This window comes from Caenorhabditis elegans, chromosome V (genome assembly GCF_000002985.6).
Source record: "Caenorhabditis elegans chromosome V".
In the NCBI taxonomy this organism is placed as follows: Eukaryota; Metazoa; Nematoda; class Chromadorea; order Rhabditida; family Rhabditidae; genus Caenorhabditis; species Caenorhabditis elegans.
Window position 1 is genome coordinate 11,787,559 of NC_003283.11, and position 25,803 is coordinate 11,813,361.

Below are 25,803 nucleotides of genomic sequence, written 5' to 3' on the forward strand. Positions count from 1 at the left end.
GGTAAGTAAAGAGCAGAAAACACACGAAATCTATTTGAAAAATTTCAATAAAAATCGGATTTTTGCAACTAAAAGTATGTTTAAAAAGAATAAACTCTGTAAAGTAAACCTCGGAATCGTTTATTTGATGAAAATTTGAAAATCGGGGGTAAATTTTAGTAATTTTTAATTTTACTCCTGTTCAAAATTTTTTAGAGGTGATTGAATGCAAATGTTCTGCTTATTTTCAGTTAAGGATGCATTTTTATTAATTTGAGCGAATTATTATATGAAATTCATCAAGAAAATTGTTCTGAAAACTAAAATATTTATAAGCGAGAAATAAACAGAATAAAAACAAAGAAACCGCTTTCTTCAGCGCGTGCTACCGTACCACTAACAGTCGCTGCGGGACCCAATCAAAGAGTATGCCCATGTTCCTATATACATTACGGTACGCTTTATTTTCGCCTAAAATATTGTTTGTTCTAATTTTTAATGCTGTATTTTCTCGCGAAAAAATTATATTCGGCTTATTTACTTTTTGCATAACAATTATTTTTGTGACTTTGATGTGTACTCTAAGTAGTTTTCATAAAGATACTGGTTTTTTTTTCAGAAAAACGCTTCAGATAAACCAACTTTTGACCATGGCAGATAGAAAACGCTCAAATAGTAAGAAGAGTATTTTTAATTGTATTTTAATTTTCCGAAATGTTTTATTTCTCTATGAAAGTCTACGTTTTTTTTTTTCAGTTTCCGACAATGATGAAGAATTGTTGCGAAGAAGTGCGCGACGACCGAAGCCGATTAAAAATGTCGATTTGGATTATGATTACGACTACGATATAATTGTAAATCTAAATTATTTTATTTTTGACTAAAAGTTTAATTCCAGCAGTATACTTCAACTGACGACTCACACTTTGCAAATTCCCGTGGAATGAATAAATCAGGACATTATGTAGTTCCAGAGCCGGTTGCATTTGAAGAAGTCCTTACTGTGCAAGAGCTCAACGAAGTTGATGCGTTCATTTATGGAGATGATATGTTTGAATACGCGGATGTTCATTGTCAAAGAGGCCGAGCAAATTATTTTAGAACTGCTACGGGATCAATGGGACCATTCCTGAACACAAATTTATTTTCAATTCCGAACAAAAACGGCACAGTTTTGCGAAATCTCGTAAAGCTCCAAAAAGAAAACTTAGCTGAGATGAATTCAACGGATATTATTAACGTACATTGTAAAGTAAGAAAACATTACAATTTACCTGTTGCTCGTGATAAATCAATTATGTTTTCAGAATCTAAATTCTCGACTCGAACATGTTGCCAACTCCTATTCGGACGCGTGGAAATATCCGCCACCAGCTTTTGTCCCTTCACAATCGTTCCTTGGAAGTAATCCGGATAATTACAAAGATTTTGAATCGGATGAAACAGCTGTAAACAAAGTGGTGAACAATCTACTCAAAGTGGTATCGTATCTTCATCCATAAATTGTTTTTAATCTAAGGATAACTTCTTTTTTATCAACTTGTTACTAGCAATCATTCTCGAAATAAAGTGTTTTTTCTCCATAGAAAGTTTCAAAAATTACACGAAGAAACAAGAATATTTTCTTCAAAAAGTTCATATCAATTGAGCGTATTCAGATAATACAATTTATACGAAATCAAACCAATAAAATTCAATAACCAGTCAGATTGATCAAAGCTGTCTCCCATAAATAAATATGCTCAGTCCATCAACTTTGACCAATTTCTTTTATTATAGTCTCCTGACTTGGCAAATTATACACTCTATTTACCCCATTTTTTTTAGTTATTGATCATATATTTTATTAGATATTTGGAGACAGGAAATTCCCACAAAATCTTGGCTTTTGTGCTTTCCAGTACAACTGCCTATATTTGTTCGTGAGAAAGCATATCGTATGACCCTTTTCTAGTCTACTTGTGGCTAAGATTTTAATCTAGTCGTTATTGCCAACTTCGTTTATTTATTCCAAAAAATGGATATTTGAACCTAGCAATTACGTACTTCCATGTGTTTTTTGTTAACAAACTTCCCCCGTATTTCAAAACCTTTATCTTTATCACGTTCAGTAATCTTTTCATTCGTATACACTTCAGCACTAGTACAAACCAGCTGCATTTTTACCCTTATTCTACACTTTTTTTTGTCTAAATACGAGTCTTCCGGATGGAACGAAACACAAGCTCAGCTATGGGTAAGTTCATCTAAAAAAACCAATTATTTGAAATAGATAATATGAGGTTATGTGTCCATCCGTATCCATTTTTGTGAGCATGTCTTTAAATAATTCCCAATTAAAGCAGATGCTTATGAAGTCTCCAACAAAGCATGAACTACATGGTCGTTTTAAAAATACAAACAAAGATGATGGCATGAGAGAGGCATGAAGTAAGATATTGTGTAGGCATTAGGCATACATAAATCAGGCAAGAGGCAGGCAAATAGATCGTTATGATATAGGTGAAAGACAGGTCTGAAGTATGTACATAGGCATTCATTAGGTAGATATGTGGTATGCATGATGTAGATAAGTAGGTATGGATACGTAAATCAGGCACGAAGCAGCTAGCGGTAAAATAGGCATGACACTAGACCTGCCCTTTTTTTGCTAGTTTTATATATCTTAACTGTACAAACAATATTCGGTACTTGTGTATTACATGCCCTCATTTTTTGAGTAATTTTTAAACTTAAAAACAATAAAAACGTGTACCACATTTTTGTATTTCTAGGCTTAGTTGGGAAATAACCTTTTCTAAGCCTAAAGAGGAAAAGTGTATATCACGTTTATTTTAATTGGAGAAATTAATGAAAATTTAAATGAGGGCATGTAATACACAAGTACCCAATATTCCTTTACCCCTGTTTTGAGATTTTTGAAGATATGAATTTTGCTTTCATGACATTCCTTCTGATCAGTTTCAGCTGTTTGCCAAATAAATTTTGATTGTTATATAAATAAATTCAAACGTTCTTCAAGCGCCCACGTCAATCGTTCGATTGCCGTACTGAACTTTCAAATTCAAATTCGCCTTCTTTTTTTGCATGTGACAATCAATCCTGAAATTATCAGAATTTTCTTGTTACTAACGCACTCACAACGTTTTCAACATCACTGAGTCGTCAATTATCTGAAAATTATTGGGTTGATAGAGCAAGCACAGGTGCAGGCACAATTTCATAATATACGCCCAACTTCTTCTGTCTTGTTGGTCTAGAACTTGATATACTTTTTTCCTGATATATTAGGTTGGGTGGGCGAAGTAATTTATACTTTACTTTTTTTTGAATTAAACAAGGTTCAATATGGCCAATGAGAGTTCAGGTGAGAAAATACTTTTATTAATAAAACATACTGTATAGTTTGGAATTCAAGTTCTTGCTTTTAGGATCAAGAGAATTCTAGTCTTGAGCATAATCTAATTTAAAAAAAAACATAATACATGCACACTTTCAAAACAAATTGATGTCTGGTGTAGGTATCTGACCTAGTCGAGTCTCGTACCCGCACCTTCACTCGCCCTACTTGCAAAATTCATTTTTCAAAGGCGTTTATCGGGCGAGGTGGGAGGTGGGAAGGCTTCAGAATCTTTGGTGTAATGCATACAAAAACAAAGAAATTTTGTTTATGAAACCGGCTTTATTCTTTTCAGGATCGTTTTACTTGCGTGAGACTGGAGAAATTCGTGACGTTTATAAAATATTCCTTCTGGTAGAATGTCCATTTCATATCGTGAACATATTTTTGCTCTTGATTTGCCCAAATTTTATATTTTCATCCAAAACTCTTGTAAATCTGAATTTGAAAGTAAGCTTCTTGTAAAGCCTATCGAGTAATTTCCCGTGTTCTAACTTTCAGATGACAATAGCCAGTTACTTTTTAGCTGGTGTGCTCATGAGTATGTCACGATTAGCATGGCTTATATGTGATTTATTTTGGGTTCCAATCAACACAATGGAGATTCTGATGTATTCACGTTTTGTGTTCCAAACGTCGAGTAATGCATTGCTTCTATTGCATCATTCTGATTTAACCGTCATTCTTCCTTTTTCCAGTTGCCGCCCATCTCTTTGTATTCTCTATTGAACGCGCAATTGCCACTTGTCTGTCCAAGCGATATGAGCAAAACTCTTCTTATCCAGTCATTATTTTATCTTGTATTCTTACGGTAAGTCATATGCTCCTTTTATATCAATTTATTTGAACCATTTGCATTATCTATTTCCAATTTATTTCACCTTCATTATGAACTCAGTGTAAATTCATACATCAATTAATATCAATTACAGTTTAAGATTTTCCTTCATTTTACCAAAATCAACTTCTTCTTATTTCACAACTTATTCCCTCTTGTTTCTATTCAACTATAATTAAATCATTGACAGAAGTTTAAGTGGTCTCCAAAAAACGTTCCGTTATCCTCAAATTCTTTTCTAGGAAATTTGCAAGCCAATGTATGACTCCTGGGGCTCCAATAAAGGAGCGTATAAATTAAAAATTTCAAATACATACTGACTGTGATAAAAAGCTTTGAATTTCGTTTCCAATTTATTTTTTAAATATAGCAAATCTTCATAATTTGATAGTCTAGAAAACATCTTTACGACATGAGCGAGTGAAAAAATAATTTATGGTTTTAAAAACTCCGAAATATTTTTGATTAACTATAATTCAATAAGATTTTTCAGTATCCGTACTCATTGATTCAACTTTATTCAAAATACAACTTTGAAAAGGGTCGAGAGATAAATGTGGTCATGTATGGTGGAGCTGGGATTGTGTCTCTTATTGTTAGTTTGCTTCTTTGTTACTATCTTATGCCATACTTCTGCTTTTTTAGATTCTCCTGGTAGTATACCGAGTAAATAAGAAAAAAGTGAAGGAGCGAAGGTTCAAAGGTCCAATCAGTGAAGCTTATCAGGTCAGTTTTATGGTCCCTTATGTTTTCCTTAAAAAATCTGCAAACTAAAAGGCATGCAAACAATGACACGGGCGGGATAAACAGACATCCACATTCCCATGTGACGTCCTTCTTAATCAACAAGAGATCTCCTTGTCAGCTGATATATATGTTGATATTCTAATGTACAGTGACCCCTTTAAATGGAGATTAGTGAACTAGTATATTGGGACAGAAGAATACCAGTAAATTTAAGTTTTATTAGAATCCAAGAACGTCCAAAGGGCACTCTTTTGTTAAATCAAAGTTCCGTTTTTGTAAACAAACATCGATGATGTGACCAATTGGATCAAAGTACCTTTCAAAAAAGTTTGATATTTGAATTTTGAGATTACGAAAGGAACTGAATTTTCTCTATAATTGTGGCCTTTTTGAGTAAAAAAGTGGAGAAAAATGTTTTTTTTTAAAGATTTTGAAAAAAGGAAAAAATTATCGAAAGATTTTTAATAGAAATTCCACTCGGTCTCGACCAGCAGGAATTTTTATGTGCATGTTTTCATCACAGTGTTAACGCTTTATTTTTGCACTGCTACATATTTAAGTGTTTTAGGAAAGAAGTGGAAATCCTAATTGCAAAAAATAGACAGATGTTTTGATTGAAGCATACTTATAGATATTGCTCCAACTTTTGCCATTAATTTCACAAAACCCCGGCAATAAATTCTAACCAATTTGTTGAAGTTTTTTGGTGAACTTGGGAACATGTTCGTCCGCCAATTTTTTTTTTTGAAAACTTTGCAAAGCTAAAAGCTTAAAACATTCCTTTAATTTTATGATTAAATGTTTGCTCCGCCAGCTATTCCAATTTCGTGCGCACGTGCCCTTCAAAAAGTTTCACCTGCATTTCCACCTCAACCAGGTGGTCATGTCAAATTAGATATATTTTTAGAGTACTTTCATGTTTATGACAGAATCAATCAAAAATAATGGATTGAACTCAAAGTTGAAACACATATTTGTATAAAAATCAAAGAAACTAAGAGGCTATGAGAATGATTAGCAATGGGTTCTGGGGCTCTGAAAATGCTAAAAGCGAATGAAGTTCAATTTTAGTGGCATTGTTTGGAAAACAATTTTTAGATTTACTGAGAAATTAGTTATTAAATCAAATCTAAAATAGTGTCTAAAAAGGGTTGTGAAAGGTTTATCATATCTTCTATTTTCAAGCTTCTTTTTTTTGAATTGTTTGTTGAGGTTGTCGGGATCGAAACATTACCTAAACCGCTTCTCGATGGCACAGAAATGCTTATCCGCATGCCTACGCGACAGGCATATTCGAATGAATAGCGCTGTAGTTTTTTTAAACAGCAAATTAGGCGCAGGTCGCACGCAGGTAGGCGACCTACGCCTAATTTTCTGTGAAAAAACACTCGTTATGTGTCAGTTCGCCACTGAACTGTCAGATAGCTGTTACTCTGCATAGGGACGCAGAAAGACATTGTCATACTTTATTGTTTTAATTTATCAAATGAAAATCAGAATCCCTGTGGCTCTTCTTCGTTGTTATTAAGTTTCAAGCTGTTAGAAACAAAAAAAATCATAGTAGAAATACCCCTATCATTTAGTCAAAAACTCGAAAAGGTCGAGAAATCAAACGTATCCCTCTTTTAGTGAATCGTCATTATGCAAATTATCAACTGAATTTCGATCGTTCTGATTGATAACAACTATAGGAATTCCCTTCTGATCACACGTAAAATCTGATTTGCAACACAGCAACATGGGGGCTTTGTTGCAGACCAGACGTAATGTTTGTGTACTGTAGAACCTGATCAGAAGAAGCCCCCGAGGACAAGGGCATCCCCCGTTTCACATGAATCCCCCGGGGAATCCCTCAGTCCTTTTGTGAATGAAAATATTAAATGAAGAAGGAAAAGCCCCCAGATGTTACAGTAAGTCAATGTGTAATAAATGAATGAGACACTTGTTGTTCTTGATAACATTGATATTTTTCACGATTCTTGAAAAGTAAGAAGATGAGAAGAAGCTGGGGGCATTTCTTAAAGTGTAAAATATAAGTGAATGAAAAGAAAACTGAAAAGGAGAAAGAATGAAAATTGTCATGTGAATGAAGCAATAGAGACAATAACTTATAGACAGTTTATCTGAAAAATGCAAAATGTACTGGCAATTCTATCAATCACAAAGTTGAACAGTGGACATTTGAACATTGAACCAAATTATTTTTTTAAAAATTGGATAATATTTGATAAATGTTTAGAAAACTACAAACCGGCAGAAAATTCAATTTATAAAAAACAAAGGAAACAAAAAAAAACATCAATGGAGGCTGTAAGTACTTTTCGTGCATTGCTAAATTCTTAAGAAGCTCGGGAGACAAATTCATCCAAATTATTCGAATGTAAAACCCAATAGAACTTCAGGTTCGTGAGAACATTCGCACATCCCGACTGCTTATTCAAATCTTCTTCATCTTTGCATTTTTCGTTGGCACCTCAACATTCTTCCTTCTCAAATTCTCTGCTTCATTGACGGATCCATCTCAGAAATGGACAACTATAAAAAATGGCTTCATGTATGATATTCTGATATGTATTGGTACTACATGCACAACTACTGTATTCCTTCAATTTTTAATTCCGGATGATACACTGAAAAAATGGAGACTGAAATTTCGTACGTGTAAACGTAAAAAGCAAAACTAATTACTTCGAAATTTCAGATTTGTCATGTCAACAACGAAGTGTGACTCCGGAAGGAAAGAGACTTCGATTCAGAAGTATTCATGGAATAGATGTTGAAGTTGGAAATGGAACTGTAAGTTGATATGTTTGTATGCATAAAAATCTCACAATATTTGGTTGATCACATGTACAACAAAACATAACTTCCTAGTTCCAAGATAACTTATCTCTGATCCAAACCAGTTTCAAAGATATTTAGTTCTGGCCTGGAACGTACATACGTACCAAACCATAATATACGGTATGTGTGTTTTGTTTCACGTGAATATGGTATTGGCCATCGGCCAACAAGCACCGGATGCTTGGTTCAAGGTTTTGGATAAATGAGAAAATGAGATAAAGAAGAAGAAAATGCAATCGATCGGGTAATAAAACAAGTGATTTATGGTTTTCATTTTTTCCAGGCAGAAGAAGAGGCTAGAGTATACTTCACACAATTATCACAAGCCTGGAAACTCTAGAAAATTCAAAAAAAATATGTGATGACTGATGGAATGTGAAGAACACATTTAAGAAGAAACAAAAACAAGGTAAGCAGATGACTTACCAAAGTTGAACATAAATGTCTAAACTAGATAGAAATGTGCGTCCCAGATTTTATCTTGAACAGCTTACATATATTTTCTCTAATTTGGCGATACGTGTCCGAAAAACTGTGTAAATTGATACTGTACTTCCTTTAAGTACCTAGCACTGCGTTGCTCAACTTTGGTAGCCATTTTTCACTTGTAAGTTTACAGCAGAAATATAACCTTCCGAATGAATTAGTCGGGTTCAAGATCTATAGAAACATTACGGTCAGTTGAAGCTAAAATTTAAGAGAAGATGAAAATTATTTTTTTGGTGTAGCTTTTTCATTTTTTTTTGTTGGGAAACTTTTGTTGGAAAAGTACACATGACATTTCCTGTTGTGCTTTTTGTATAAATTTTTCAAATTGGTTCAATCCAGTTATTGCATACACATAACTACTTCTAGTCTTTAGGACTAGATTTGATCTAATGGTTATTGTTGAAAATTCACGTGCATTGCACTTTTCAATATCAAAAATCAGTTGTTATTCTTTGGATCTGGTAGTAAATATTTTACTATTTACATCTTTTCAATGCATTGTTTCAATGCTATCATATTCTGAACACCAATGACAAAAACACTTTCATTCACATCATTTTATTTCGTACTATGATATTAATTAGAATCCCCCAAACCGTTGATCGGGTCCTTAATTAAAATTCAGTAGGAAAATTAACATCAAAAAGTCATGGGATTCACTTCCTTGACCTATCAATCAACTGGTATCAGTGTCGACTTTGGACCACACTGATTCCAGTCTGTCTACAGTAGGAAAGTGACACTTTGATCAATGTCTTTTTATATTAGACAGAGAGAAAGATGGTGCAGCTATATACTGCAAGTGATAGAGAATATATTTACAATTTCTTCCAATTTTCAGTCAGTCTCATGATCTTTCGTTGATTATTTTCTCCTGCCAAATTCATGTGAATACGGGCAACTAATAAGTGAATCTCGAGATCTGAAAATTGTGAAAATAAGACAAAAAAAAACAAAGTGCATCGACTTCCTTATTGTAAAAACTGGTTGAAATGGCTAGAACGTCTGTTTTGATTGTTTTGTAGTAATATGTACAATTTGTACTAGTGTTCTTTGAATAAAAGCATGTTCAAAACACAAAAGTGTAATATTTGGAATACAGTATATACATTTGTTAATTTATAAAAAAATTGATATGTATGTCGTTTAGAAGTTTGTCTTCACCATTTTGTCAAGTAAACAGTTTGCAAAAACTCCCCAGAAATTAGAATAAACAAAAACTGACAAACGCGAAAACGTTACTTTTGACAGCAGCACAAACTTGTGTGGGCCATCCATGTAGGCACGGAAATGCCTACTAATCTGCCTATATACATTGGTAACTTCGAAAAAAAAAAATTAGGCATTCATTCTCGTTACGCCGTCTGTTTGTTGAACTAGGAAGTTGTGCCATTGGTATTATGCGTTGTATTTCGAACAAAGTTCTTTTAATGTTTAGATCTACCATTATCCATTCAAAAAAACTGTATTACTTGCTTCTCACAAAGCCAATTTTAATACAGAAACAGACACACCCAACACCATTTGAACTCAAATTTGTTAGTTTCAATTTCAATTTTGATTGCCAGACGACCTAGGCGACCTCTAGAAAGCACATCACCACATTGTCAAATTCTCTTGCAACCGAAGAGCAAAGTCACCTGACAATCTCGAACACTTGATACTGGTTTCAGTTTACACTAGGTTTGCATCTAGCCAATTCACCTTGAAATATCATAAATTTTCTCTGGTGCAAGGTTAATTGAAAATGAATGAAAAGTGAATGAGAACCATGGTCAGTCAGTTTGTATTCGTTCGATGGACTCGGAGACGACGTTTTCTGTTGCGGGAAGAGATCGTAAATTAGCAGGAAATGTGGCAGGAAATGTGGCGTTGCGTCTTTATCTTAAACAATTTATTTCGCGCATGTGCGTTTTTAAATGGATTCCCTTGCCGTTGCCGTCGTGATAGCAAGATACAGTATACTTTCGAAAAATTAAAAGTTCAGAAATCTTCTAAAACAGTAGCAATCGAGAATTTGGAAATTTTCGAATTAAAAAGTCAAGTTAAAGTATTTTGAAATTTTGCATTATCAATTAGTTGCACTTAAAGGTTATCCACTCAAAAGTTTCAGATTTTCAGCAAAAACGCATGTGATCGCAATGAACTGCTGAGATTGTACGAGTGTATGTACTTAAAACTTCATAATATGCATTTTTTCATTAGATCGAATGATCAGAGGAAAATTTTCCAAAGATGTGGAATTCAAATTAAAAAAAATAAACGAAATATGTATGTTGCTTCAAAAAGTGACAAGATGAAAATCTTTAATGCTAGAACCATTAAGCATAGTGTCAAGAATATGTTTAGTGAATTAAGGATAAAAAATAAATTGTGTGAAGATCCCTAATCTATCTCACGACTTCTTAGAAGACAAAAGTTCAACTTTTTTCTAAGTCCGTTTATAATAAACATGTTTATCAAAACATATGTTTGGCATAACACCAACAAGTCATAGATATCAGGCTTTGAATATATCTAGACTTAATCATATTGTCAGATGATACTTGGGTCACGAACAAAAATATTCATTGTGTAAACTTTGAGATGAAGTTTGTCTAGTCACATTCTCACATGCATTTGCAACAAAAACGTCAACATCTTGTGAATGGCAGTATTTACATAGATCCTAGACGTTTTTGGCACTTGTCACAGGTTATGTCTTGGTTGGGGTCACGATTTGACGCTGAATGAAGTCCATTTGATCACATGGATAACTTTTTTACTTTTTAGTTGTATACCCAACAGTTGCAACTTGTTAACAACAACTCGTGAATGGAAGAATAATTTTTGGACTGACCCTAGCTGTACAAACATCTTCTGACTGACTTTCATCGTTCCGGTTATCTTTGTGTTTTAGGTCGTGTCATATTGTTTTCTGCAACTTTCTATCTCAGTTAATAGGTGATGTGCACATTGTACGAATGTGATCTATTTAGAGACCGCATGGAATTTCAGAGTTTCAACTGGCATTGTTTTTCTAGAAGTACATAAGTATGAGTTCAGTCAGTTTTTAAAGTAAACACTCCGAGTTAAACTTCTTGAACATTTTTTTATACCTCCTGTTTGATAGATGAACGTGTTCAAAATGTTGCCTCTCTATAATTTATGATCGGCCTGTATTCAGCCAACTAGCGTAAACAAGAACGACACTCCGTTTGCACTGAGTGCTTCAGGCACTCCAAACTGGTACACGACGACACAAAGCGAAACGTCTTCTGAAGGATGAATGTAGGAAGGGGGACCAACAAATCTCGATCCGTCAACAAACGGTCACATGACTCTGAATGGTCTAAGAAATCTCCTAGGTTTATACACTATTATATTCTAGTTCAACGAACAATCCAACGGGTCTGTATTCTGCAACTAACGACTTCTTCATATATTTCTTCTGCTGGCTTCTAATGACATAGAAAGACGACGTTGAAATCATTAAATTTGTACGCAGATGTAAGGGAGAAGTCAAAGGGGTCTTGCGTTTTCCCCCCACTGCTTCAAGGGTGGCGCGCACGCACGTGGCGGAAGATCATTAGAACACAACACATTCACGTGGCGCCAACAGGCGTGGGAGTTGGGGACATCATTTCCCGTTGAAGAGGTATCAGAGTGATATACAGATTCCATGATAGACAAAGTAGACGTAACACGCAGAGATATAGACTATCGGGCGGACCGAAGACGTCTGAAGCCGCGCCTTCTCAAAAACTGTTGTATAAAAGCAATTGGGGGTATCCCTTGAATGAACCCATTTTAAAGGTTTCCTATGAAGAAAAGCAAAAGTAAGAGAGAAGAGAAATAGAGAATAAAGAAAAAGCTTATTAAAAAGTGTTTCTTTCTTTGCGTCTCTTGTCTTATCCTTCCTGTATTTTCTTCTTTATCTGTATGTACCTTTGTGTCTATTGAATCTCTCTATTCATTTACCAATTTATAACTTAAATTAATATTTTTCAGAAATTCTTCCTCACAAAACACTTCCTCAAAACAACCATGTCTGACTCCATCATCACCCGCTCCGAAGTTAACATGCACTGTAGCGAAGATGACTGTTGGATTATTGTTGGAAACTATGTCTACGACGTCACAAAGTTCGTCGATCTCCACCCAGGAGGCCCAGAAATTCTTCTCGAATTCGTAAGTTACTAAACAAACAGTCATCTGAACAGTGTTTAAAATGTTTCTTGCTTTCAGGCCGGAGGTGATGCCACCGATGCTTTCGAGTCCGTCGGACACTCAATGTGTGCCCGCATGATGCTCACAAAGTTCAAAATTGGCTCTTTACCAGAGGATGAGCGTCCAGATTTTATTCAAGCCGAATACATCACTCATGCAAAGATCTCTCTTCCAATGGCTCATTAAGTCAGACATCTTATCACTTTCTTTCATTTCTTTTTTGTTCAATTCTACAATACCATCTCATGACTGACTGCCACGTCATCGGCGGTCCTGAAACTTCCCCTTACGGGTACGACGGCTGATTCTAGTCAACTCAAGTCCACTTTTCCTGTCACCTTTTTTGTTTCACTCTCAATCTTTTCTTTTTTGTTTGATTTTTCTATCCACCTCACACCCTTGTTAGCATAATTCTGTCTGGAACTATATCGGGTACACTGTTCAAACACATTTTGTAAAAACGAGTAAATAATTGATTTTATTTTCTGTACTATCCTACAGTATCCATCCAACAACACATGTTTTCTCACGTTGAAGAAAAAGAAGCTAGAATAACAGGTTTTGCATGTCGAGAAGGCCGTATTGATTTCCATTTTCGTACTTTAAACGATCTTTGATAACGTTCATTGGTTCAAGTTGAAGTATAGTACATTATAGTCTATACGGTATGATTCGAGTCAAATGAGGTGAAAAACAATCAAATTATACTCGATTGATTGAAGGATAATTGGTGTATCAAATACTACAGTCAGCTGATTTTTGACTAAATAATCTTCATAAGATATTATGTATTCAATCCATCATGTTAAACTGTTCTAGATTGAAAAAGCCTTGTGTAAGCATTCAAACATCGCTTGCACCTAGAATTTCCTTAAAAATATCTTTTGTCCAACCATTCGTATTCGCTTTACAATGACACTTCAATCGGCGAACTTTGACGAAACAACTGCTTTGCTAGAATTGATGGAAAATTCACAATGGAAATGAAATAACTTGAAATGTACTGTTTGATTTTGATATTTGCAAAGTACTGATTCAATTGCTTTCACTGAACTCTCCTTTCATCAGGTTGAGGCGTTACAGGACGCTTCTTCTCCACCTTTCCACTCGCAGTAGTCAAGCCCATATAATGTTAGTTATTTTGAACTATTGTATTTTGAAACGAATAAGGGAACATGTCACATGAAAAACATTTACTAAAATTTCATCACACAATTTTCTCAAAATTTCAAAACAAAACAAAACAAAACCTAAATTTTACCTTTCTCGTGATAACCACCAAACTTTTCTCCTTTTTATAGAAACATGATACATTTTTCAGAAAAAAATAGAACATTAAATTTTTCTGATAAAACTGGAAAACTCTTGCTTTTCCAAACAATCAATCAATATACAATATACCGTACACCTTTTTTTCAATCACATATCTTTCGTCTTTCATTCATCAATTTGCCGACGATACAAATTGATATCGAAAGATTCAAAGATAACGAATGAAAATTGAGAGACTGCTGAGAAAATGAGTAAATGTTGCGATTTTTGGGCTATTCAAGATAGAAAGTGCACTGATTCGACATGACAGTTTGTATTATCTCGAACCATTTAACAAATTTTTTACACAATTATATCTCTCACTCCGTTATTGTTTCCTGATTCAAATCAATACACATCTGTGAACAAACATCGTATTCGATATCATCAGATAATCAATACGCCTAATCAGTCCAGTATACCTGATTGATACGACATTTAGATTTTATCCATTTATAAACTTCAATCAATTTTATTTTTTTCTTCGTATAAAATGAAATAGGGGAATAAGATAATCACAAATAAAACCGCAATACGTATTATATTAAGAAGTTGGGAAATCAAGAAGAAGATAATTAGTTAATCAATATGAAAACGCGTTCTATCGAGACAATAAACTTAAACCGAAATATTAAAAAAAGAAACTTTAAAACAATATAAAAGAAATAAGAGATCTAGGAAGCAAAAACCAAGCAATGAATATTTTTTTTTGACTGATTGTCATGGTAAGCATAAAAAATAAAAATAATTATTCAGATTGGATTGCATGCCATTTTGATACTGTGATTCCGGCGCCCTGAAAAATTTAATTTTATGAATCCTCAGTTTTTAAAGTTCAAAACATCTTCAAAACCTAATAATTATTAGAGATGTTAAACATTTAAATAAAATCATATCACAATAATAACGATCAAGATGAGTAAGTAGCAATACATTTTTAAAATATAATTTTAAAGAATTCGAACAATTTAAAATCTATAAATATTTTAAACTATCAAATGAACAGTAATTAAATTTAGAAAATTTCAATTGCCATCATTAGGGTGGGAAAAATAGAGAACTACGCCCCAAATAAGAAAAAATAACAATAAATTGCTGACGTCACAAACATTTTTGTATTTATCGTTAAACAAAAGATGCGAAAGAGAGAAAGTCTCGCGTCCTTCTATAATCAATTGACACAACTTCATGACAGAGAGGACATCTTCGTGTCGTAGAAGTAGTCAGCGTGGCGTCCACGTGGATATGATAAGAAGGACAAAGTCCTGTTGATCTCTGATAGTAGCTGATTGAGAGAAAGGAAAGCCGTCGTCCTATCCCAACGGGGAAATACGAGGCGATGGTTTATTGAACTTTTTTAAAGATGCAGCAGAAATTGGGGAGAAACGAGGTTGCAGACAGACCAGACGTCCGATAACGGGATAGATGGGTTTGCACCCAAAAATTGATAAGAGAGGAAATTACGGCAAATTAATGGGAGGGGAAATTATACGGGGCGATTTGCAAATGCAAAAGGTTGGTCAAGTCTATGATCAAATCATTGAAAAATTTTGATACCAGGAAAAGATCTAGATCAATTGTCTACGGGTTTTGCAAAGTGTACAAATCGAAGTATCAAAACCTGGCTAATACTCAAAAAATCCTGTTGAAAAGCCCGGGTATGAATTTTTAAGATTTCTGCATTTTAATCGATGTACTTTTAAAACACCAATAAAATAAATCTTCCATGGGAATGGTTTTAGTTTGTCTTAATTAGAAATGCTGTGCGATTTTAGTTTTGAAATACAGTGGATTTTCCTTAACCCATTTTCCAGAATTGTCTGTAGTTAGACAATTCCTAGAGTTTCTCGAAACTATATGTAATTGGGGTAGTCTACATTTTTGTTAAAAATTTTAGGTTGAATTCTGGTGTTTGGAGTTCTAACAGCTAAAGCGTATTAATTTCTTATTTAATCTTTCAAAAAGGTTTACTAAACTTACGTAGGTCGCCTTGAATAAATTTAAAATTGGATTAAAAGTTTGAATTAAAATTGAGTGTGTTCAAAGTATCATTCAGAATCGCCTAACTCTGCAAAGTATAGTCTTGATTAATTTTTTCAACTGTCTGTATCATCTATTTTATTATACTTCTCATCATTTTTTTCTGCAATATACTATGATCGCTCATTGAAATTTAATTCTTCTACAAATCACCTCACTTTTCAAAATCTGTCCCCCACGTGCAAGAAAATTCCTTGTGATGTCTGACGTACGTTCTAACATTATTTTGAAATAACTTTTGATTTTCAAACCCCACGAGTCATCGTGTCCTTCCATTATCGCTTTTTTTCAAAAAAAAAATTACGGGAAATCGAAAAGTGCGTTTCTCTTTTTTCTTGACTTTCCGGTGCGGTAAGTGAAATGGTAAACAATAAAAAAGGGATGGGCACTGGTTTTGGTTCAAATTTATTACCCCCAAGTAGTTTCACAGATATCTGGTATCATTGAAAACGTCGTAAGACAAATCCAAAAAAACTGATAAGAAGAGGAAGAAATAAAATGTCGTCATACCTGCATCATCTGTTGCCAATGCTCGTTGGCATCAGGGGTTGATGAAGCAAATCCAATGGAAATTGAGCCAATTTGAACTTTACGACGAAGAATTCCGGTGACTGTCCATACTTCAACTCGGACTGTTGATGTCTCGACTTTGTCTTTTGAAAACTGAATTTTAGGATTTATTTATTATTTATTATTTATTTTTTAGTTTTTTTTTGTAACGAAAGAATAGTTTACTGAGTTAGATAAAAAGTTTCAGACTTTTTTTTTGTTAATAATTCACACATATTCTAAAAAACTTCCAGAAAGCTGGCTTACCTAAACGCATTTCGAATCCTTAAAATATTGTAAATAAGCAGCTTTTGGAGTAACTCTACAGGCCCTTAAATGAAGAGATTCCATTGAAAGCTTGTTTGACCTTTTGTTCTAGATAACTATTGTTCAGCTCTCAGAATCACACAATTTTTATTGGATTCTCGTATAAAATTTCGAATGTTTTCCCGAATAGAACATTCTCGAGTTTATCATTTTGGCTATCATCTTCTAATGGCAAGCAAAAAGTGTTTTAAATGATTGATGTAAACTCAAAGAAAACAATTATAAAAACAGGTATGTGAATAGCTTTGATTCATTAAACACCAGATGTTCCACACACGGGAACGTCATGTTTACAAACATTATATTTTTTGCAATGTTTTGTAATTGTTGGTTTCCTTCATGTGAATTATATTAAAGTTCGATCAGTTTTTATTTCGTTGAAATTTCCAAAGTAGAGACAAACATTGTTTTTGTATTATCATTAATTGTAGTTGTAACGAATTTGGGGGATCTATTTTAGAATTCAACATTTATTGGAAGACAAAGAATTTCCGGGTAACGAGCATTTTTTCAAAGTTTCAGCCACTTTTTAGTCAAGCGTTATGAATTATTCTATTACATTTTTTCCTAGATAATGATCTCTGACTTCCTTTAAATGTGTGACTTGTGAAAAACACGGAAACAAAAAAGTCACAGATGTTTTTTGAGAAAAAAAACAAACCGGAAGTCAACTTGAAAAAAAAAAAACTAACTCTCATAGTACAATGATGACTGTAAACTGGTTGTGTTGAATGCTTCACTGTATCTGTTTTATGACGAGAGAGCTCTGTGCTGAATTCATCAAGACCAATTATTCTTATAAAAGAATCTGGAGGATGAGCAGTGTCTGAACCAAGTGAAGATGCTTTCTCAATACAGACTGACACAACTTCATGTTTATCATCATAGCAGAGGCCAACGAGAATCTGAAAATGTTCTTGAATTTTTTGAATTTTTAAAAACGGAATGTCGAAATTTTTGAATATTTTTAAATACTTCTATCTTCAAAGTTTAAAATATGCAAACCATCAATAACCGAGGGTCTTTAGTAATGGATTTACAATTCATTTAAAAAATGTCTCTTAATTTTGGCTTGTCATTTGTCACAAATTTTTCGATTCAATAATTTCTAAATTGCCGAACCACCGTCAAATTTTCAAACATATTCACTTGCGGCCCTCCCCCTTCAATGGACATTTTTCAATTGAAATATGTTTTGTACTAGTAAACCAAAACGTTAAAGTAGTTTTAGAATAAAATATGAAACCTCGGGAGAACCGCTCATCGGTTGACTACAAAATCTTCCAGTTGCATCAACCATACTACTTCTCCGACTGTCTCCATTATGTCCACGTGAAATACCATTTGAATGCATTGATGGCTGAAAACAAGGATATAAAATGTCAAGAAAAGAGAATAGGAAGGCATAAGAAACAGCAAAAAAGAGATTCCGTGGAGCGTGCTTAAATTCGAAATTTTTGTTTTTTGTGAAGTCGTCTTCTTTCGCTTCTCCATCACATTCGTTTTTACACTTCATCAAATCAAATGAAGCATAACGAAAACTTGGAATGATCAGTAATCATAATGATATGGTGATATTTTAGAACATTTCTGTCACCCGACACCACACCCACTTCTTATGGGAAAAAGGAGACACAAAAATAATTAGGTACCATGTACATGTTTTGAATTTTATGTCAGATCCTAGTTAATCCCTTTTATTTATCAGAAAGTTAATTATATTTTCGAAATGAACTACTAAGTCCTTGCCTAGAATAGAAACTAGAAAGTATGAATTCATAAACACAAAGGTCGGTATCTTCTGAATGAATGATTTTTATTTAATGTGCACGAGAAAACAAAAGAAAGTGAATTTTCTAATGGATGGCTCTTCTTTCAATGTTATTGTTCTTTTGGGTTGAGCTCATTTCTATTCTAGATTCAAAAAAAATGAGAATTGAAAAACGAACATGTCTATTTTTATGCTTCTTTTAAGGAAATTGTGTACGAAAATCTTACTCAGTGGAACACCATGAATAGCTGTAATTCCAGTCTAAATTTTTCAAAAAATTTTCAAAAACCATTGCTCTCAATGCTCTCCAAATGATCGCGAGTTTTGGAAAAAAACGAGAGCCGCTTGCACTTTCAATCTTAAGTCAAATCGAAAGCCGTTCATCGGTCTCTGAGAATTCAGTATCTAGCAAAAAAGCGAACGACTCGTTTCCTTTGAGATGGCGGTCGACGCGGGAATTTGAAATTGGAAATTGAGTTGATGTGATGTGCCCGTTTGGGAAAATAAACAGCTTTTTCTGTGCAATTCAGTTACTATTTTTGAGTCTTGCTTTTTTGGGAAAAAGACAATGAACAAAGAAGACGAACGGCTGGGAATTTGTTCTATTTTGTGAATTGTTGAATAAATTAGAAAAAGTGAAACACTTTCGAAATGGGAAACTTTTTGAACAAAAAATGTAGACTTGGTTTTTTTGTTTTTCATGACAACATATTTTGTAACTTAGGGTACATAAACTTCCTTTACCAAATTGCAATATTTTGAATTTAAATTTAAAACTCGTAAATTAATTGAAAAATGCCAAAATAGCTCTGGATTCTTTCTTAACTTTGAGAAATATACATTTTCAAATTCAATAATATCAAATTTATGTCTTTCATTCATTTTGATAAAGAATAACAAGACATTTGTTATAGTACGAGTTTTGAAATTAAAAAGGGGAGTATAGTCTGTTGGTTTTGAGCTAAAAAAATATAGTAAAATTGGCCCTAAATGAAATTATGAAATTCGTTCGTTTCTGGCCAGTTTTAATGTATTTAAACAAAAATCTCAAACCCTCATTCTACATTAATTAATATTGAAAACATCCTATTTACTTTACTTTCTGTCTTGAAAATATGTCTTTTCATGGTATATGTTTTTCATTATGTCAAAATTTCAAAGTAAATCCCCCGTCTTCAAACTTTCCTCTTTCTAACAAGGTTCATGATCAGCCATTTTTGATCAAAAAGCAAGAAGTGCCATTCTAGAATAAATGAAGATTCTAACTAACTGAAATTCATCATTTTCTGCCATTTTTCTCACCTCAGTTTCATGAATATTCATAGTTCAAAAAGCCACGATGATCTTAAAGGATAATCTAAACAAATAATACGCTTTTCTTTCTAGCCAAATCCGAGACTTGAATGTTCAGAATTGAAACGCCTTAGCAACATACACAACGTAAATATCCGCTGGAAACCGACCAGAAAATCTAATTAGAAAAGGCGAGACAAAGTGAAGGCACCTGTCTTTTTTGTCTTTTTTTACAAAAAAAATCATAAATAATAGTTAGGAAAGAAAACAAAAAGAGTTCAAAATTAAAATAATATTAATGTCAAGGACTTATATTTTCAAGTCATTGACATATCTCATGTGTATCCAATTTCCTTTTTCTTCAAAAAAAAAAAGAAGAAGCCCATTAAATACGTTTTGAACTTTCGTAATACTTCAATAATGTGCATCAAAAAATCGGCACAAGGAACAAGAAAGCAGCTGAAACCAATATAAACTTATATAATGAATATTTCAAATGTACTAGTCATCCGAAAAAAAAACGCTATTTTTAGAAGCATGCATGCTATTTATAAGGTTTCGATACTTAAGAAACCACGTGCTTATTCTTATAGATTGACAATTATTCATTTCTCTTGTATACAACAAAAGGGATATAAGAATAGAAAGAGAGTAACATGTGATGAAATTGAGATAATTAGTGCTTCAACTCGAACAACTTGGATACACAAGGGATGATGAGCTGAAAAATGGGTTTGCATACTAAACAAATAAAGCATTGAAAATTCTGTCTACACTTTAGTATAATATAAAGATTCTAGGCAAAATATTTTTTCAACTTAAATCAGAAGCTCATGTTTCCAAAAGTTTTTCATGTTCACCTAATTGTACAAATTCCCCAAAATCATTTTTCAAAATACTGAGTACAGGGGTATAAATTTTTTAACATAGAAAATGAAATGGTTTAAATGTGTATTATTGGGAATAGGCCCATTCTTTGTATATTGTATTTCTATTGATAAATAACCAATGTGGTTATTAAAATAAAACTAACCCCAACTCACTATCCTTCCAGAAGCGACAACGTTTACAGACTACGAAGACTACATAGACTACAAACTATGGACACACGGAATAAGCGCTTAAAATGTAAATGGTTTGTTGATTGTTTAGAGAAAAAAATGACTGAAAATTAACATTTAAATTAAGTTTGGTGAAATTAAGTGTTTATTTTTCATGGATATATTTGGAAAAAAGTTTAACTTCAAAAATAATGTTTCAATTTGATTGTAGTTTGTTAGAGATCTTGTTAGAGTTTTGAAAGGACAAAAACACTTTGAAATGAAAGAAACAAGTATTTATATGTGTAGTATATTCTATCGTAAAAAAATCCCAAAAACACATTTTGTGTCTCTTTTAGTTTGTTACATACTACCAACTCTTCAACAAATTTGATAACCCACAACAATAAGACACCAAATTTTTTTGGAAAGATCCGAAGGAAACATTTTTTTAAAAAGAGAATTGAGTCTGTGTTAGACAACTTTATATAAGAATTGGTCGAAAAAACATAAAAATAGGAAAAGAATATCCGGGAGTTTGCTTCCTTTTTTCTATTTTTCTGCAGATATTAGGGCAATTATATAGAAGTATACACACGCAAAAAAAGAAATGTCATAGAAATATGTTCTTATATCCCACACATTCCGTTTCCTAAAGTTATGAAATATTTAAATTTATCCTTGAATATCACAGAAGGTTTCAGATTTTCCCATTTCAGTTCTTTGCGGTTTCTGTGATTTTTTTAGAATTTTCAAATCCAGTGAATGCATAACACATATTTATGCTGGAAGACAAACAAATCAAAAAGCGAAAAACCGGAAAAAAGATGGATGTGGTCCATGAATTTGCGATTGCTTTGTGACGAAATAAAAGAAACGAAGAAAAAACTGATAAATGTATTTAGGATTTCTTATTTCGGAGACATTGAGCATTTTGTTTGCTGATTGTAACTTGATTATGTAAACGGAATGCAGACTAAATAGAAATAGATTTGAATCGAAAAGAGATAAAACGTTTAGAAAAGCGTTTGCAGGTCTAAAAAGTGTCAGGGAATCGTACAAATAATATACCTCATTTTTCATATTATCATAGAATGAAGTCTATTATGGTTCTTTGAAAGGTTTCCTTTAAATCAAAATTCTGACAATTTTCGAAAGGTGAGATGTAGCGCCACGTTGTGAGCACTTTAAAAAAAATTTTCAAATATTTTTGTTTACTTTTACAATGTTAAGTGAGGTTCCATTCTGGTAAGGTTTGTTTTTATACCTACGCGCCTATTATTACAAGCTTGTAAGTACAAGATAGGTGGCGGTCACCTTCAAGATAGGCTCAGAAATTTTTGTGCATATTTTATAACCTTGCTTCAAAGAAATATAAATTATTTTTGTTAAAATTGTTGCAATAGCCTTTTTTGAAACTTTTAGTGAATCTCAATTATCCAGAAACATGTTTTTGTGTGGAACTATTTGTACTCAATTTGCACCCAGTTCCTCTTCTTTAATTTTCTCATTCAACTTTTCAGAATTCCACATTCAAACCCCGCATCAGGAGTCAATTTTCAAAAAGGAAGCTTGTTCCAACCGGAAACCTTTGCTTTTCCATTTAGTGAGTGATTGTAAGCTAAAAAATGCTGCTGACGTCATTCTAAACTTTTTCTGTCTTTCGCGTCTTTTTGCTCCTTTTTTTCTTGATATAATTGGAAACTCACACATTTTGTTACATAGATGCCACCCCCGCCTCCTGCTACCCATATATATCTGTCAAATTGGTTAAATTGGAAATTTTGCCCTTGGCAAAAGCTTTTATGATCTCATGGAAACTTTTAAGAGTGGAAAGTGAAGTATGAAAGTTTACATTTTAATAAATAATAATCTTCGAAAAAATGGAGTCATATGAATATCATTAGCTAAATATAGAATTATATGGTCTGTTGAGTTTCTGAAATGTTATTTTTAAATTTTGATTTCTAAAATATGGTTAAAATCTGAATGACACGGATCATAAGTTCTGAAGTTTTATCTTAAGGGCTTCCACTACTTACATAAAAATATTATGAATTGATTTAATGTAATAAAACCAAATGAATGAAAAGGTTAAAAGAAAAGGGAAAGAGTTTCTGAAAACAAAAAGTAAGAAAAATAGATTGATGAAAAAATTTGCTAGTTTTGTAATGAGAAACCCGCTTTGTAAATAAAAAAATCCGGTTTGGCGGGACATATCAGCGACATGACATATCAGGATATATACGTAAGGGCTCTACAAACCAGGGGTGTGCGCCAAATTTGCCGTTTGCCAAGCTCGGCAAATTTCAAAAAAGTAGATTTGCCGCACACCCCTGCTACAAACGTTGCACGGTCGTTACATTAATTTTTGATCTAGTTTTGTGGTTTCTGTGTTAAATTAATTAAACTCAAAAATGAAGCGAGTGCAATAGGAATTCGTACAATACGTATTTTTAAACGCTCAACGCAGCTCTAATTCCAAGAAAGACCCCAAAATAACTAGTCCTATTGTTTTTTTTTGCTGAATAAACTTTTGTTCTTGACAATGAAACATCAAACATGATACAGCACTTTCAAATTGTTGGCAGTTTTATTACTGAAACGGGACATAAAGTGTCTTGTTTATAGTGGATAGTTCCAACTTTCAAAATGTGAAGCGGAAAATTAACATGTTTTAAAATAGGTTTACAGAAAGAAAGAAAAACAAAGCGATCCATTTCATTTTAAAGCTATTTTATCTCTATATTCTCAGAGTAAATTACAAATTCACCTAGAAAACTTTGAATTGAAAATGATTCTTGTTACGGTTTTATTTTGATACGAAGAAAACTTTTTCGAATGCAATTTTTATTAATGTTTGATGTTTTCATCCCTTTTTTAGCACTTGTATTCAAGTGTTTTATTCTTTGGAACCTCCATTTCCTTTCCTTTTTATGTGAACAGGCACCTCAATTCTTCTTACATTTCTTTTCAATTAAACAACAGGGATTAAAAGCATCATTAAAATGTTGCCTTATTGCTCACCGAAACTGGTAGAAGTGATGGAGATGTTGCACCTCCAAGTGAATGAATTTCCAATGATGATTTCTGAGTAACAGCATCTGATGATGACTCTGACGAGCTTCGAGAATCGCTCAGTTTTCTTCTGAAAAAACGTATTCATTCTTGATAAAAAGATATCAGACTGGGTAGAGGATTGAGGATTTATTTTTATTCAGTCAAAGAATTAATATCCTCTAGGTATTATTCCAAAAAATGACCAACCACCAAAAGAAAATTGCAACGCAAAGACTGATTGCGAATTTCCGTTTCCGGTTCTTTTCAGAAAACTTTTGGTTACCGAAAGTTCAAAGTTTGGATCTACAAAATTTATATATTCTGTCCTAAATTAATATGCTCTACGCATTGTTGAATTCAAAATAAACTTTAGAGCCACTAAAAATAGAGAGTTCCTATCCAAAAATTGTTCATTTCCGAAAATACACAGTTAATCCTTCCATTCACTCCTCCGCACCAATGCCCTACCTCAAATCCATCGTCGACATTTTTAGAGATATAAAATCTAGAGGATCAGTGTCAGTTGCAGACCAAATGCAGTGAGTGCTCTAATGTGTGCCCTCAAAATGAGAAAGGAGAGAGCAAAGCTGTGTGCACGAAAACTGAGGGCGTGGTCCAGTGAGTAAAGAGGCGGTTTTTAGCCAAATCTTTTGTCAACTCGTTTTTCTGTCCCATGCACAGGAAGGAAACGGTCAAATCCTCTTCTCGTTGGAATAGTTGAGTCAGATGGAAACAAGCAAAAAAAACTATAGAAAGAAGAAAGAAACACAAACTAATTGCTTAAGAACGAACAACAAGAATTAGAGATAAAAAGAGGGAAAAGAAGAAAGAAGTCCGTTTAAGATGAGGAAATAAAAGTACGTTAATTGTCTACTGAATAATCCGTTAGCCCCTCGCCGTGTTGCTCATGAAACTCTTTCGTTGGATTTATTTTATTCTTCCCATAATCACGGATAAAATTGGATAGACCAAAAAATTTTGATGTAATCCTAGAATAATCGGAATTTCTTAAAATAGATTCATATTCAATCAGATTAAATAGTTTTTACTCTTATTATTTCACTTGAAAATTAATTATATGTAGGCATGTAGGCTCTCTAATGTATGTTTCAAACTTCTTGCTTTCAATTGAATATAGTTAGTGATTCCGGAATTAGTCACTTTTAGAATTATTGTAAGGAAAATCTTCTTTAAAATCAGAGTAATGTGCGAAAACATAACAAATCGAAATGAAACTTGTAAAAATGTGTACTTTCATAAATAATTTCATAAAGTCAAACGAACGAACACAACTTAAAACAAATGAACATAGTACAATTAATGTGTTAATTAATTTGTATTCGAAATTTTTTAATCAGAAATGAAACTTCAAAATAAACAGTTTTCTTTTCAGATATTTTAGTATCAATAATGCCTTTGTGTTTTTTTAAATTAAATGGCGTAGTGAATAGTACTATTTACACTAACGCAGGTATTATGTAGAAGTCTAAAGATAAACATTTTCCCCAGCAAACACGAAATTACTGTAACTCCTGTTGATTTATGAGTCTCCATTGAAACCTATTTAAAAAATCTTTCCAGTAATATTTCAATTCCTTTTTTAAATATGATACATTGTGTAGTGTCCCGTAAAGTGATATGAGCTACAGTAGCTTGCAGCTCGCTTGGCAAGACCAATAATATGGCGAAACTGCCCATCTTTAAACGTCTACGTAATAATTATTGTTTTCGAGATGGGGTCTTCGATAATAATATGCTCTTACCATAACTAAAATTTAACGAAAATTAGATATAGTTTTTGATAAAAAAGAAAACACCTATTTTCAAAATTGAGGTTTTCAATTTTGAAATCAAGAAGTTTGCCACCCTAACTACATTCATACCTTAAAAAGAAAGCAATTAGTTG

The 25,803-nt window shown here is 33.1% G+C and overlaps 3 protein-coding genes and 8 non-coding genes across 19 annotated transcripts; 8 read left to right on the plus strand and 3 right to left on the minus strand.

Annotated features, from left to right (window-relative positions):
- Window positions 1-629: 629 nt before the first annotated feature.
- F55A11.8 (Reverse transcriptase domain-containing protein) lies at window positions 630-1,557 on the plus strand (the record flags this gene model as incomplete). Of its 2 annotated transcripts, NM_001269440.4 has the most annotated exons (4): window positions 630-654; window positions 736-833; window positions 878-1,231; window positions 1,287-1,557. In NM_001269440.4, 4 exons carry the CDS (start codon window positions 630-632, stop codon window positions 1,479-1,481), a joined length of 672 nt encoding a protein of 223 aa, NP_001256369.1. The 2 variants fall into 2 exon arrangements, with proteins under 2 accessions (NP_001256369.1, NP_001256370.1); NM_001269441.3 differs by lacking the exons at window positions 630-654; window positions 736-833 and having other exon boundaries at window positions 923-1,231; window positions 1,287-1,481.
- A 434-nt stretch (window positions 1,558-1,991) lies between these two features.
- Window positions 1,992-12,986, plus strand: D2023.1 (the record flags this gene model as incomplete). 7 transcript variants are annotated; one of them, NR_003168.3, is made up of 12 exons in its annotated part: window positions 2,030-2,215; window positions 3,675-3,829; window positions 3,881-4,019; window positions 4,078-4,190; window positions 4,711-4,812; window positions 4,863-4,943; window positions 7,204-7,274; window positions 7,367-7,619; window positions 7,666-7,760; window positions 8,092-8,217; window positions 12,288-12,467; window positions 12,525-12,692. NR_003168.3 is itself a non-coding variant. In NM_001269442.2 (11 exons), 9 exons carry the CDS (start codon window positions 2,212-2,214, stop codon window positions 8,146-8,148), a joined length of 999 nt encoding a protein of 332 aa, NP_001256371.1. The 7 variants fall into 7 exon arrangements, 4 of the variants coding, with proteins under 4 accessions (NP_001256371.1, NP_001256372.1, NP_001367225.1 ...); NR_003167.3 differs by lacking the exon at window positions 2,030-2,215 and adding an exon at window positions 3,328-3,346; NM_001269442.2 differs by lacking the exon at window positions 7,204-7,274 and having other exon boundaries at window positions 1,992-2,215; window positions 12,525-12,986.
- Window positions 3,484-3,633, plus strand: D2023.14. The gene has a single exon (NR_069621.1). It is a non-coding gene; the product is annotated as an Unclassified non-coding RNA D2023.14 (non-coding RNA).
- Window positions 6,777-6,913, plus strand: D2023.17. The gene has a single exon (NR_069622.1). It is a non-coding gene; the product is annotated as an Unclassified non-coding RNA D2023.17 (non-coding RNA).
- Window positions 11,833-11,972, plus strand: D2023.12. Its single transcript, NR_069623.1, has one exon. It is a non-coding gene; the product is annotated as an Unclassified non-coding RNA D2023.12 (non-coding RNA).
- A 415-nt stretch (window positions 12,987-13,401) lies between the features above and the next one.
- Window positions 13,402-13,642, plus strand: D2023.18. Its single transcript, NR_102076.1, has one exon. It is a non-coding gene; the product is annotated as a small nucleolar RNA D2023.18 (small nucleolar RNA).
- Window positions 13,643-14,268: 626 nt separating this feature from the next.
- D2023.3 (C2 domain-containing protein) lies at window positions 14,269-24,463 on the minus strand (the record flags this gene model as incomplete). 2 transcript variants are annotated; one of them, NM_001269445.4, is made up of 6 exons in its annotated part: window positions 14,269-14,613; window positions 16,368-16,520; window positions 17,426-17,638; window positions 17,980-18,093; window positions 23,865-23,985; window positions 24,366-24,463. In NM_001269445.4, 6 exons carry the CDS (start codon window positions 24,383-24,385, stop codon window positions 14,566-14,568), a joined length of 669 nt encoding a protein of 222 aa, NP_001256374.1. The 2 variants fall into 2 exon arrangements, with proteins under 2 accessions (NP_001256374.1, NP_001256375.1); NM_001269446.3 differs by lacking the exons at window positions 23,865-23,985; window positions 24,366-24,463 and having other exon boundaries at window positions 14,566-14,613; window positions 17,980-18,087.
- D2023.16 lies at window positions 16,978-17,028 on the plus strand. Its single transcript, NR_069624.1, has one exon. It is a non-coding gene; the product is annotated as an Unclassified non-coding RNA D2023.16 (non-coding RNA).
- D2023.11 lies at window positions 16,978-17,028 on the minus strand. Its single transcript, NR_069625.1, has one exon. It is a non-coding gene; the product is annotated as an Unclassified non-coding RNA D2023.11 (non-coding RNA).
- D2023.13 lies at window positions 18,958-19,025 on the minus strand. Its single transcript, NR_069626.1, has one exon. It is a non-coding gene; the product is annotated as an Unclassified non-coding RNA D2023.13 (non-coding RNA).
- Window positions 19,797-20,002, plus strand: D2023.10. The gene has a single exon (NR_069627.1). It is a non-coding gene; the product is annotated as an Unclassified non-coding RNA D2023.10 (non-coding RNA).
- Window positions 24,464-25,803: the final 1,340 nt, after the last annotated feature.